General features: G+C 49.5%; 1 protein-coding gene across 4 annotated transcripts in view; it reads left to right on the top strand.

Annotated features, from left to right (window-relative positions):
* Positions 1 to 14291, top strand: part of FAM168A (family with sequence similarity 168 member A) — a 227080-nt gene that overhangs the window by 188582 nt on the left and 24207 nt on the right. For all 4 annotated transcript variants that reach the window (XM_051608793.1, XM_051608796.1, XM_051608794.1 and 1 more), the window contains exon 4: positions 7589 to 7669. In XM_051608793.1, the coding sequence (XP_051464753.1) occupies positions 7589 to 7669 (81 nt within the window). The remainder of the gene's footprint in view (positions 1 to 7588; positions 7670 to 14291) is intronic.

Raw genomic sequence — 14291 nt, forward strand, 5'->3', positions numbered from 1 at the left:
ACCCACCCGTGTCCTGGGCTGTGTCACCAGCAGCGTGAGCAGCAGGGCCAGGGAGGGGATTGTCCCCTCTGCTCTGCTCTGCTGAGACCCCCCTGCAGGGCTGGGAACAGCTCTGGGGTCCCCAGCACAGGGAGGACACGGAGCGGTTGGAGAGAGGCCAGAGGAGGCTGTAAAAATGATCAGGGATGTGTAACAGCTCTGCTGTGAGGAAAGGCTGAGAGATCTGGGGATGTTCAGCCTGGAGAAAAGAAGGCTCCAGGGAGACCTTGTTGTGGCCTTTCAGAATATAAAGGGGCCTCTAAGGAACATGGACTTTTTGCAGTGACTGGACAAAGGGCAATGGTTTTAAACTGAAGGAGGGTGGGTTTAGATTGGACATCAGGGAGAAATTCTGGGCTGTGAGGGTGGGGAGAGCCTGGCCCAGGTTGCCCAGAGAAGCTGTGGCTGCCCCATCCCTGGCAGTGTTGAAGGGCAGGTTGGATGGGGCTTGGAGCAACCTGGTCTAATTGATCCTGGGTTGGAAGTAGATGATCTTTAAGGTCCTTTCCAACCCAAACCATCCTGTGATTTGATGGTTCTGTGGCTGCAGGTTGCTCCTTTGCTGTGGTGATGGGCAGTGTCTGCTGCAGGCTTCCTGATGGGAAGCAGAGAAACTAGAGGAGGAACCTGTGCCTTGGGAGCTCCCCTCTATAACTTACCCCAGGTGCCTTTGCTGTGGGGTTTTAATGTCACTTTGTCCCTCATGCTTGGTCCTCTGGAGCCTGGTGGTGCTGACCTGCAGGAGGTCGTGAGGCTTTTTGATGGGAAGGATGACTAGGAGATGGTTAGCATCTGGGGATGAGTGCCCTGCCTTTCAAATGCCCAAGTGAATGAATACCAAATGCAAGCCTTCAACTGAGCCCAAATACACCCTTCCCCTCTAGGACTGCCCAACCAATTCTTTCATCCTCCCCACCCTGTTGGTGGTGGTTCCTCCAAGGGCAGCCCTTTGCCTGCTGGCATCTCTAGTTGTTTCCTCCTGCCTTCTTCTTTGTCCCCAGTAATTCAGCATTTTCTGCTGCACTGATGTACAGAACAACCACAGGGGCTGTGTAGGAGCTCAGTGCCTTGGGACCAGGAATAAGGCATCCCAAAAGGCTTCCAGGATGGCAAGACCTGTCCTAAGTGCCCCATCCAGTCTTTCCTTGTCCTGTGCAGATGTGTGTGGTGAGCTTGTGCCTACAGTTACACACACATCTGTCTTGCTTGTAAAATATATACAGCTGGAAATATAAACTAACTGCTCTATTATGGGCATCCTGAGTGTAACCACGAAGGAGCCTGGGCTAAACAAACACATTTGAAGGCTCCATATTCCACTTTTTAAATGTTATTTCATGAACTCCTTGACTAACACGTCTCCTAAAGGTGTGCAAGTTAAGAAGAGGGAGCAGGGAGCTGGGACTCGTAGCCTACAACCCATTCCTCAAAAGCAGGATTGCACCAAAGGGGAACAGGGCTGGCAATGATGGCACAGAAACCTTCAGAAAGACATGAAAAATTAAGGGTGGCTTTAAAATACCTACTTGGTGTGGCCCCGTGTGCTCTTTGCTTTGCACAGCCTGTTATTGTGTCCTAATTTTTAAAGCAGTTCAGTTTGTGTTTCCCAGGGCTGGAGTGCTGTCTGTTTTCCTTGGGGAGAACATGAAATGAACACTGACTTTCCTCCTCCTATTGATTGCAGAGATGATCTTAAATTAAAATAAAGCAAGAAAACAACTTTGGATTTCTTCCGTGAGGAATCTAATAAATTTTGTTCAATATGTTTTCATCTCCTTTTCTGTTCTTCTGCCTGATTGCTGTAATCAGCCCTCAGCAGGGACAGGATCCCACCACGTGCAGATCTGTACGAGTAGAAAGTAAAGGGTATTTCCTTGGTGTCCCTGGTGTCTCCAGGAGGAAGCCCAGGAAGATTAACAGCACTCAACAGAAAAGAAGGCGGTTTGGGCCACTTGCTGGTGCTTTTCAAGGTGAAGAGGAAAGACAAACGTAGCAGCAGGGGAGCAGGGGCAGCAGGAGGAATGAGGATTTACTAGAGGTCTCTTGGGGTATCCAGGGGAAAAACTAGAGCAGGATGTCAAATGCTCTGGGGCTACCACCTCTCCTGACTTCATCCTCATAGATGGATCCAGGCTTTGTCTTTATACCCCAGGATATGTAAGACATGGGGACCATTGTGGGGATTGCAGCTTTTGGTTCTCTGAGGAAGCTTGTTTGTGGTCATTTGGGGGGTGGGGGGGAGAAAAGCAGCCCTGAGAAGAAGGACCTGGGGGTGATGGTGGATGAGAAGCTCAACATGAGCTGGAGCCCAGAACCCACCCGTGTCCTGGGCTGTGTCACCAGCAGCGTGAGCAGCAGGGCCAGGAGGGGATTGTCCCCTCTGCTCTGCTCTGCTGAGACCCCCCTGCAGGGCTGGGAACAGCTCTGGGGTCCCCAGCACAGGAAGGACACGGAGCTGTTGGAGAGAGGCCAGAGGAGGCCCCGGAGATGCTGGGAGGGCTGGAGCAGCTCTGCTCTGGAGCCAGGCTGGGAGAGTTGGGGTGTTGAGCCTGGAGAAGAGAAGGCTCCAGGGAGACCTGAGAGCACCTTCCAGTGCCTGAAGGGGCTCCAGGAAAGCTGGGGAGGGGCTTGGGCCAAGGGCAGGGAGGGCTGGGAGCAGGGGGAAGGGTTTCCAGCTGGCAGAGGGAGCTGGAGCTGAGATGTGAGGGAGAAATTCTGGGCTGTGAGGGTGGGGAGAGCCTGGCCCAGGTTGCCCAGGGAAGCTGTGGCTGCCCCATCCCTGGCAGTGTTGAAGGGCAGGTTGGATGGGGCTTGGAGCAGCCTGGGCTGCTGGGAGGTGTCCCTGCCCATGCAGGGGTTGGATCTAGATGATCTTGAAGGTCCCTTCCAACCCAAACCAGTCTGTGATTCTATGAAGAACCAACAAACATAAATTCCAACAGCTGAAAAACCAATAAGGTGTAAAAATGTCTCATGTATTTTTAAACCCAGCTGGTTGTGAGTGGTGGGAATTTACAAGCATGTTTCCCCTGGCACAAATTGCCCCAGATTTTGCTGCTTCCTTATCTTTCAGTATGTCCAAAAAAGGAGCAAACTGCATTCATTTTCCTGCACCTTTCCCATCTCCCTTTCCCCTTAAAATAGGTAGGACAGGTTTTCTTGCTGGAGGTCAGTGCTTATCAAAGTGTATCAGATCAGAGTGGAAGATAGAGCAGAGCAGGGCTGGCTGTATCTTTTCACATCCAAAGCTATTAAAGCTTCCTTGATAGAAAAGGTGTTCATCTCAAATGAAATGATGGCCATAACTTTCTTTCAGAGCAACAAAAGATACCACAGTAAGCAAGATGCAGTCCCACTGTGTCAACCTCCCCCCAGAAAGAAGAGAAAGAAGACCTAAATATATGGTTGTCTCCATCTCCCTGGAATAACTGGGAAGTCTTTCAGTGCTTGGCTGGAGGGCAAAACTTCCCCAAAGCCACAGATTTCCTGTGGTCTGAAAGTGGTCTGATTTATTTCAGGCTTGTTTTTTACCATAAACCTAATATTGAAAAATTTGATCCGAGTAAAAGAGAAGGGTTTTGTTCATGGAATGATAGAGTGGTTTGAATTGGAAGGGACCTTCAAGATCATCCAGATCCAACCCCCTGCATGGGCAGGGACACCTCCCAGCAGCCCAGGCTGCTCCAAGCCCCATCCAACCTGCCCTTCAACACTGCCAGGGATGGGGCAGCCACAGCTTCCCTGGGCAACCTGGGCCAGGCTCTCCCCACCCTCACAGTGAAGAATCTACTCTTCATGTCTAATGTAAATCTCCCCTTTTCCATTTTAAAGCCATCCCGCCCTTGTCCTCTCACTAAAAGTCCTTCTTGAAAGTCCCTTCCCAGCTTTTCTGTAGGTCCCCTTCAGGTCCTGAAAGGCCTCTGTGAGGTCTCCTTGGAGACGTTTTTTTTGCTGAGTTTGATAATGTGTGAGTGGTGGTGATATCTCAGAGGGCACAGATGAAACATATGCTGCCTGTAGCCACACAAAACTATGTTTCTTATTGTTGTTGACTTAAGGACCATTAGTTAAGGACTATTATTAGGGACTACTGCAGCAGCTGATGGAATTCAGAACTTTATTTGGGGAGATTAACAGCAGCAAAGACTAGAAGAACCTACTTCCTCAAGAGGCTGTCAGCTACATCCCATCTAGAAAGACCTTTTAGTAGCACTGGTGGTGATAGGACAAGGGATGATGGTTTTAAACTGATGAGAGATGTAGGTGAGACATGAGGAAGAAATTTTGTAGGATGAAGTTGGTGAAACACTGGCAGGGCTTGCTCAGAGAAGTGGTAGATGCTCCATCCCTGGAAACATTCCAGGTCAGGTTCGATGCAGCTTTGAGGAACCTCATCTAGTTGAAGATTTCCCTGCTTATGGCAGGGGGGTGTGTGGAACCGGATGATCTTTAAGGTCCATTCCAGCTCAAACCAGTCTGGGATTCTATGATTCTTTGACCTCCAGTTGATGAGCAAGGGACTCCCCAGGCCCGTGGCACACGTGCACAGCCATTGGCTACCAAACTGTGTGCCAAGGAGGTAAAACCCTGTGTAGAAACGTGGTTGAGAGAATTGTGGGGAAAATATGCTTGGTGTGATCAAGAAATGAGCTGGTTTAACATCCCTAGCCAGGTTGGTCAGGAGGCAAAGTGGGGTCATGGAGCTTGAATTGTTACAGGAGGACCTTGGAGCGAGGAATGCACTGGAAAATAAATGGTTATCTTCTAATGAAGTGGAGAGTAGGCTGGGATATTTTTGATTTAAGATCTTCATCATTAATGTTCTGCTTGCAATCACTGGGTCTGCAAATAACTTTGTGAGGAGCTTCTTGATTGCTAAAAGGCTGGATACATTCCTGGGGCCGATGACAACACAGTTTTTTGTGGCCTGAAAAAAAAATAAATAATAATCTGTTAAACTGCTGCCTATCCAGCATTAACTACAGCAATTTTTAATTAACCTGATTTAGAAGCCAAATATATCACTGATGAAAATGAGAGGGTAGAACATACAGTCATTTATTCCAGTAGAGTGGTCATGATTGTTGAATTAGATTTATTCAAATGAACCTCCAACGTTCTGCTGCACTATGTGCCCAGTGCCAGGGCTGAGGAGTCTGCACGTAGTGGAAGAGCAGTGAGCTTTGGGGCATGGGAGGGGGAGAGTGCTCAGAAAGGGGGAGGGAAGACCCAGGGTTGCTTTTATTTAGGAAAGGGGGGAAAAGGAAAAAAAGATGGGGTGTGAAATGACTGCTAATTACCTCTTCCCAGCCCTTGCTGGCAGCGTCCTTGGAGCTTGGTGTGGAAAGACTCTCCAAGGGTCGTTTTCTCTGTGGTTGGGTTGGTTCTGCTCTGGGATGATGGCCAAGGTGATGCATGGCTAAAGCAGGGCAGTGGCTGTGGTGCTGAAGCAGAGCAAAGCCAAAGTCTCTGCCAGGAAAGGAAGATAAACACGTCCCGCTCCGGCTGTCAGAGGGATTTGCAAAGGAGCATGTGAGAAGGGAGGGAGTTAAGGGGGTATTTGCTGTTTTCACTTGGGGTGGCTTCCAAGAAATGGAGGTAGGGCAGTAAAGAAAAGGAACACGGAGCAGACCGAGGTGTGGAGGTCGTTGTCTCTGGTCTTCATGGAGAATAGCTTCTAATATGGGTCCTGTACTTGGGTCACAACACCAGGCTTGGGGAAAAGTGGCTGGAAAGTGCCCGGCAGAAAAGGACCTGGGGTTGTTGGTTGACAGGGGCTGAATATGAGGCAGTGTGTACCCAGGTATGGGTGCATACCTGGCCATGAAGGGCACCAGCATCCTGGCTTGTGTCAGCACTAGTGTGGCCAGCAGGAGCAGGGCAGGGATCGTGCCCCTGTGCTGGGCACTGGGGAGGGGGCACCTGGAGTCCTGGGGGCAGTTCTGGGCCCTCAGGACAAGAAGGACATGGAGGGGCTGGAGCGTGTCCAGAGAAGGGCAAGGGAGCTGGGGAAGGGGCTGGAGCAGAAGGAGAAGGGGCTGGAGAACTTGTGAGGAGCAGCTGAGGGAGCTGGGGGTGTTGATCCTGGAGCAAAGGAGGCTGAGGGGAGACCTGCTGGCTCTGCAGCTCCTGAGAGGAGGTTGGAGCCAGGGGGGTCGGGCTCTGCTCCCCAGGAACAAGCGACAGGACCAGAGGGAACGGCCTCAAGTTGTGCCAGGGGAGGCTGAGGTTGGATCTGGGGAACAATTCCTTCCTGGCAAGGGTTGTCAGGGCCTGGCCCAGGCTGCCCAGGGCAGGTGGAGTCCCCATTTCAAAGCTGTGTAGGTATGATGACCTTGGCAGTGGTGGGTTAAAGGCTGGACTTGGTGATCCCAAAGGTCTTTTCCAACCCAAACAATTCTGTGATTCTAATGAAGCAGGAGTTTGGTGTGAGACATCTGTGCCATGTGTGGGTGCACAGAGGGACTTGGGTCCACACTGATTTCCAAGCCTCCACACAGCTGACTGCTTAGATGTTTTCCCCTGACCTCCCTATGACCGATCCAAGGGAAGATGATGGAAATTGAAGGTGCTCTGCAACCTTTTCAAAAGTGCCCGTTAAAACCTCAAGTGGCATCACAGGGTAGGAGCTGCCGTGCTGGTTCCTTCCAGGTGGCCTGGCAGGTAAATCAGGTCCCTCCCTGGGATGGCACTTGTGCAGCCATGAGTGAATATAAGGGCTGGCATGTTTTCATGTGAGGTCTCTACCTTCCCTTTAGCAAGAAGCTCTAGCTAATGGAGGTGCTGAGCACCGAGGACTCGGGTTGGGTGCTGAGCTCTGCTCTTAGGCTGCAGAGTCCTCTGGGGATCAAGCTGTGCTGGCTGCAAGCTGGCAAGGAAAAACCTCTCAGATTTAGCTGTGCTGGTGGCTTTTGGTAGCTGAGTTCTGAATTCAGTGGATCTGTTTACCTCCTTGTTTTCTTCAGAGCACATTGAATATTCCTGTGTGCTGCGCTCTGGTTATTGCCCTCGTTTTCTAGAGGAACAAGGATGAAATATTGATAATGTCACGTCTGAGTCTGTAGATCACATTCATAGCCCTGGCCAGCTGAGAATGTGCTTAACCTCTCAGCTCTGCCCACAGCCTCTTTGCTCAGCAACGTTGTTTACTACTAATTTTTCTGCTGTTTATTATTTTTTGCAACTTATTATGGAATGGCTTAAAACTGGAAGAGGGGAATCTCACAGAACGCCAGGTTGGAGATTTTACATTAGACATCAGGAGGAAATTCTGGGCTGTGAGGGTGGGGAGAGCCTGGCCCAGGTTGCCCAGAGAAGCTGTGGCTGCCCCATCCCTGGCAGTGTTGAAGGGCAGGTTGGATGGGGCTTGGAGCAGCCTGGGCTGGTGGGAGGTGTCCCTGCCCATGCAGGGGGGTTGGGACTGGATGATCTTGAAGGTCCTTCCAACCCAAACCATTCTATGATTCTATGATTACTTTCCAGGGATGCTGTTCTCTTCTCCCTGTTGATGAAATTAAAATATCTCTTTTTTTTTTTCTCCTCATTCCAGGTTATCCAACGGGTTATCCCACTGCTGCCCCAGCCTACAACCCAAACATGTATCCAACCAGCAGCCCCGGCTACGCCCCAGGTGAGAACCTCCTCAGGGAGGCGGCGCGTCCAGCGTTGCAGGAGGAGATACCTGCTGCTGCTTGGTGTGCAAAACCCACCAGGTGCCATGTGCTTGTCAGCAAATATTTTTCCAGGAGAAGGGGTCTGGGTTAAGCTCTTCCCTTCCTGACTCTGCCATTAACTTCACACCCTCCACTGGGAATATTTCTCCGTGTTACTTTTGAGCCGTAAACGGTGTCTTAATCTTAATCCCAGGAGTTTCAGAGTCCTTCTTGCTGTGGTATCTGTGCTTTGGTGGCTTTTAATTTTTTTCTGAATGCCACACACTATCTCCCTGAGATTGTCTCCCCCTTCTCTCTGCTTGGCCTTCTCTCCTCCTTTCATATCTTAGGTGCAGCAATGTCAACAACCGTGTCCTCTTGGGTGTCTGGGTCTTTCATGTTCTATCTTTACTGTCCCCCACTTTCCTGTGGCACTCTGGGTCTATCCTAGTGTCTTCTTCTGTCCAGCTCCTGCCTCTCACCCCCTAAGATGGCTTTTCCAAAGAAGCAGCAAGCTTTTCTGGCTAAACTGGGGAACTCCTCTGCTTGAGCCATGGTGTGCTGGTTATCTTTCACAGCATCAGCTGCACTCTTCTCCATAAAATCCTGTTTTCCTTGGCTTTCCCTCTTTGACCACTTGTTTCCCACCTCTGCTGCAGTGTGTCCATTGGGACATACTTGTCATCTGCCCCTTCCAGCTTTCTGTGAAAGTTTGGCCAGGCTTTGTCCTTCATTCCCTTCTCCTCTACTCCCCATCTATCTCTGGGAAACCTCACTTGGAGGTACAAAGTCTTAATTTTTCAGGCAGGTCTTCATTTTTCACACCAACCACATGCTCGTCTGCATCCTCCTTTGCAGTCCCTCTGAACCATCCTGCTGACCAGGCTGATGGGTATTGTGGTTGTCCTCTGTAGCTCAGCCCTTTCCCTGCAGCCCTGCTCTTTCTGCCATCTCCAACCTTGGCAATTTCTCCTCCACCCTTCTCCAGCACAGGCTAATTCTCATTACTTAGAGAAACAACACCCTCTCCATTCATTCTTGGTGTCTTACTGCTCCTTTGGCTCAGCCAGTGATGTCTATCCTCTTCACTTCTTACCTTTCCAAGCAAACTTTCCTCATGTCCCTGTTGCTCCTCTCCTCTCACCACCCACAAAGTCATTACTTGTTTAAATTCCTCCATTACTCGTGGGTGGTTTGTTGGGTTTCTTTGACAAAAGCCATGACTAGGCTGCCAAGCTCCTTCCCTTGCCTGCTGTTGAGGACTATCTCACCTGCTCTTGTGGGAGGTGTCCCTGCCTAGATGATCTCAGAGATCCCTTCCAGCCCAAACCATTCTATGTTTCTATGATCTCTCCATACCCCACTTCTATCTGTTTACCCCTGTTGCTTCTCAACCAAACACCTACCAGCCCATGGATCTGGTTGCTTTGTGGCTGCAGAGAAAGGTCTGGATGGAGGAGAACACACACATCCAAGACCTTCCTGCCTGGCCAGAGAGAGGACAAAGCCATCAAAGCATGTGGGTGGCATGAATACAAACCCAGTCATGCTGTGCCCATCACTTTGAGGTTGAACACCTCATCTGCATGAGGTGGGGAGACAGGGGACTTGCTTCTAGCCAAAGGGAGAAGATTCATGTAGATCAGGACAGAATGTAAATTAGTCACAGGAGCAGCTGTCAAATAACTTCCAGCAAGGACACTTCTTCTTCCAGAAGAAATAGACCTCCCACTCTTTTTGAGTTACTCCAAAGTAGGAGTCATGGAGTAATTTCCACCTGTCCACAAGGAGTTGTCTTCACCACAGCACAGACTAATGAGATTCTGTGCTTAATGAGGAATATTTGAGTGGCTCTGCTAAATTCATCACTCACTTTTTTATGTTTTCAAGCCCAAACTTGGAAACCTTCATAGAAGTCTTTTTCTTTTTGGAGTTGAAGACTTTTCTTAGGAGAAGTCTTCCCACTCAGGAAATAATTCAACTGAAGTCAAAGTGACTTCTAAGCACCTTACTGGAACCAGCCCTTTGGAAGTGACCTTGTGTTTTCAAAGCCAGGTTAAGTTCTCTGCCTTCAGCCAAATTACCTGGGGGGCAGGAGGCTCTTGGCATGACCAAGAGTGGTAAAAACCCAAGGGCTGAGGAGCAGTTTCAAACTGTAACTCTTCTCCAGCGTGAATTAAGGGAAATAGAAGGAAAGGAGATCTGTTTAACAGCCATCTTGAGATCTTGTTGCCCAGGGAAGCTGTGGCTGCCCCATCACTGGACGTGTTCATGGCCAGGTTAGATGGAGCTTTGGGCAACCTGATCTGGTTGAAGATGCCCCATCCCATGGCTGGGGGGATTGGACTAGACGGGCTTTGAAGGTCCCTTCCACCTCAAAACATTCTGTGATCAGAACATTATTTATGAGCTGTGGGTTTTTTAGGCTGTTTTGTGTTGTCAGAGCCTTTTCTTCACGAGGTACAGTCCCATAGGTTGAACGTAAGGACTGGCAGAGGCTGAACTGTGACTGGAAAAAGCATTTCTGGAATCAGCACTGAGCCTTTTCTCGTGGGGGTTTTTTATGAAAAAGGCCTGAAAAAAAAATAAAAATCTTTAGCTCACACATTTCCAAGAACACATTGGAGATGAAAAATAATACCTTGCCCTTGGCTGGGACTCGGTGGCTTTTTGCTTGGCTGAGGTGTTTCTTCTGAAGGCTTCGCCTCAGAAAGAGCTGTGGGATTCAAAAAACTCCAGAATAAAGCCATCTTTTCAGCTGAGTGTTCAGCAGTCATCGGAGTGAAATCCATGCTTGTGTAACAAGCACAAAGCCAGACTTTGTGACAGTCTCACTAAACCCTTTCTCCTCTGATTTGCCAAGTTTTCAGTCTCCTGGTTGTCGTAAAATCAGTGGATCGCCAGACTCGGGAGCTTTTTTCAAGGCTGATGAAGCAGGTTTCATTGCCAAAATCTTTTGGTGCTGTCTTCTCCACATCACAGTTTACATTCCCTGTTATTTTGCAAGGTTATTAAATAAAGCCATCGACCACGGATGGCTCTGGAAGGGATCTGTTGTGTTTGGTTTGCTTTTATATCTGCTCCTCAGAGGGCCTTGGAGCTGCATTTCTTCCCACTTGAAAACCTCAGCGTGTCATAGGAAACAATTCTGTTCCCCTAAATGTGTGCTGACCACCCTCGAGTTGCCCTGAAGGATATAATGCTGAAAGAATCAAGTCAAAAGAGCTCCACACCATCAAAAAAACCACCAACCACCAACCCTCAAATTTATGAGGAGCTGGCAACGTCCTCCCTGCTCAGCCAGGGATGTAAATAGTGCGACGTTCCTCCACAGTGGCCTGGATGTTTATAAAATGTCTCATGTCCTCAGCCACCTCCTGTGCCTTGTGCAGGCAGCAGCTCCACCAGTGCATGGGGAGATGGCCAAGGGGACACCCAAGTGAGAGGGAGCACCAAATCACTGCAGGATGAGGAATATTTTTGAGGGAGGTCTGGATTCTTGTGAGTCTCCGACACCATCCTTGGGAGGCTGGAGCTCCTGTTAGAAAACAGCTCTCTGAAGTGCTGCTTTGCTGTCCAAACCAAACACTTTTCGTCACAAAATCTTGCTGAAATCCACATACTTCCCTGGAAGGATTTTCTTTCAGCTCAGTTTAATTTTCTGAATTAAAAAGAAGGAAAAAGACCCAAACCGGTAGGAAATGTTCAGGCATTTTAAATAGCTGCAGCAATGGGCACATTTGAGGAAGATCTGGTTCCCTTTCATAGAATCACAGAGTCATTCAGGTTGGAAGAGACCTTTAAGACCACCAAATCCAGCCATTAAACCAGCCCTGCCAAGGCCACCCCTGCCCCATGTCCCTCAGCACCATCTCCAGGGCTTGGAAACCCCTCCAGGGATGGGGACTCCCCCCCTGCCCTGGGCAGTCCATTCCTTTAGATGTGTAGACCTTAGGTCTCAAACCTTTCCAGCTCAGGTCCCTCTCCTCTCTCAGTGGAGAGAAAGAGAGACCTCCCCAGAGAGATATTTAGCCCATCTTTGGGGACAGAGTCCTCATGTCCTACCAGGAGAGCTTAAGATGAATCCTGCCTGAGATGTTCTTCATGTTCGTGAGGAGGAGACACCCAAGAGGGGGTTGTAGCTGCTTTCTCAGGTAACTCTGATAGTCAAGATACCCTTAGAGAAGGAGACCACTAGGATGGTTTATGGGATTGCTTTATTTGAATAGAATTTCTAGGAACAGACTGAGAAATGGGACCCAGTGTAGGTCCTGGAGTGGCCTGGAGGACAAGCCTCCTCTGGAGCGAAGAAGTTGCTTGCACCCACAACAAGGACAAGAAAGAAGTGGATGCCCTAACCTCAGACAGCAAAGAAAGAGTCAAGAAGACTAAGACAGAACAAGGAAACACAGGGATAACCCTGGAAATTGGGGTTCACACAGGTGGGCAGCAGTGAGCCCTTGGGAACCCCTTCTTGAGCCCCTTCATTCCTGCAGCAGCATCTACAGCCCGTGTCCTCCACCCCACACAAAGGAGCCCTCAAACTCAACCAGGGCTGGGCTGTCCATCCAGCCTGCTCTCTCCTCCCTGCAAACAGCCTTCAGAAGTTTCCTCCTGATTGTTCTGTATGGAAGGAATAATCTGTCCCAAACCTTGTTAGTGGCTTTTAGAAGCACAAAAACATCAAGACTTTGATTTTTCCCTGCTTTGTCCTGGCTGTGGGTGTCCTCTCTTTCATTAAAGATGCTTAACCTCCCCCATGCTTTGATTCCTGCTATATTTTCCCTCTGCAATGCTTTGCAGCAAGCAGTTCTGCAGATGAATGAAGGCTTGAAATACTGGGGGTTTTTAATGATTTAGTTGGCTTTTTTTAAGCAATGCACATAATTGTCTGTTGCTTTGGATTTTCATGATGTGAAAGGGGAAAACGAAAGCCCTGGTCGATCCTCTTTGTGCCAGGCAGCCTTTTGTTCACTCCCCTTCTGAAGTGCAATCCTAATCTTTACCCACTTGCTTTCCCTAAAAAAATAAAATAAATCCTCTGATCATTTTTGTCATCCCCTCCCATCCCTGCCCCCTCCCCCCCCCCCCCCCAAACAGCTCTTTCTGTTACACAGCTCAAGGCTCAAGCAAAAAGCCACCTCGACATTTAAATTCCATTTCTCTGTTGATGCTGCTGAAAAAAAAAAAATGCTTTTCATAATTTCACATTGTCCAGGAAACTGACAGGTCATTTTGCACTGAGAACAAAAGACCTTCCAGCCTGTAACACAACATAAGCACTACATTAGCAAGGAAATGATAGAGATTAAAACTGCTGCTCCTCAACCCAGCTCCTCTGGTGCAGAAACCTCCATCCTCCCTGGAAATCGATGCCATTTAATATCAAGACAGGGTTGGGTTTTATTCCCCCCACAGTTTGGAGATTTATTTGGTAGGGGGGAAGGTTCAGAGCCCTCAGCTTGTTCCTGTGCAGCTGGGAGGAAAGATGCTTTTGTGGCCTGAGAGCAGGGGCTCAGGGATGGGCAAGTGGCAGGGGAGCAAAAAAGCTGGTGTGATGCCATGAGTGAGGATGGAGCACAAGTCTGGTGAGGAGCAGCTGGGGGAGCTGGGGGTGTCCAGCCTGGAGCAAAGGAGGCTGAGGGGAGACCTGCTGGCTCTGCAGCTCCTGAGAGGAGGTTGGAGCCAGGGGGGTCGGGCTCTGCTCCCCAGGAACAAGCGACAGGACCAGAGGGAACGGCCTCAAGTTGTGCCAGGGGAGGCTGAGGTTGGATCTGGGGAACAATTCCTTCCTGGCAAGGGTTGTCAGGGCCTGGCCCAGGCTGCCCAGGGCAGGGGGGAGTCCCCATCCCTGGAGGGGTTTCCAAGCCCTGGAGATGGTGCTGAGGGACACGGGGCAGGGGTGGCCTTGGCAGGGCTGGGGGAAGGGCTGGACTGGATGATCTTAAAGGTCTTTTCCAACCCAAATGATTCCATGGATCTGTGATCTTCAGAGGCAGAGCAAAAGCTACAGAGGCAACCCTGGCTTGGACCTTTCTTCAATTTAGAGGCCTTTCCAAGCTATTGCAATTCCCTGACAGTTTGTATTGAATTCTGCTTTTCAAGATCCTGCTTCTGCCACAGGCAACATGCCCTGGTAGTAACTCTGGGAAGCAGCCCTGGGCTCCACCACTCAGGACCTCTCAGGATTGTACCCCCCTTCAGTGGCCACTTCTCTGTGGAAAAGGGACTTCAAGGAGAAAAAACCAAGACTTTTGGAGAGACAACGAATGCAAAATAAAACTCCATAAAATATTCCAGCAGTGGGTACATGTGATGGGGTGGGCAGTGTCCTCAACGGTGGTAAATGGAATTGCGTTAAAGTAATAGTGTGGTTCAGTGGCTGAGTTAAAACCAGTCATCTGTGAGAGCTTTTCCTCAAATTGAATCAGCTGCTGTCATGCAGGAGGCTGGAAATAACCCTGCCAGGGAGAAAAATGTGCTGCTGGGGCTCGTACCATCCATCAAGCACATCGGGAATCCGAGGGGATCAGCTTTATTTTTAAAATCTTGGATTCTTCATTCTGAATATGTTTTTAAGGGATTTGCAATGTGAGCAGT

The sequence above is a fragment of the Apus apus genome, chromosome 1, assembly GCF_020740795.1.
Source record: "Apus apus isolate bApuApu2 chromosome 1, bApuApu2.pri.cur, whole genome shotgun sequence".
Lineage (NCBI taxonomy): Eukaryota > Metazoa > Chordata > Aves > Apodiformes > Apodidae > Apus > Apus apus.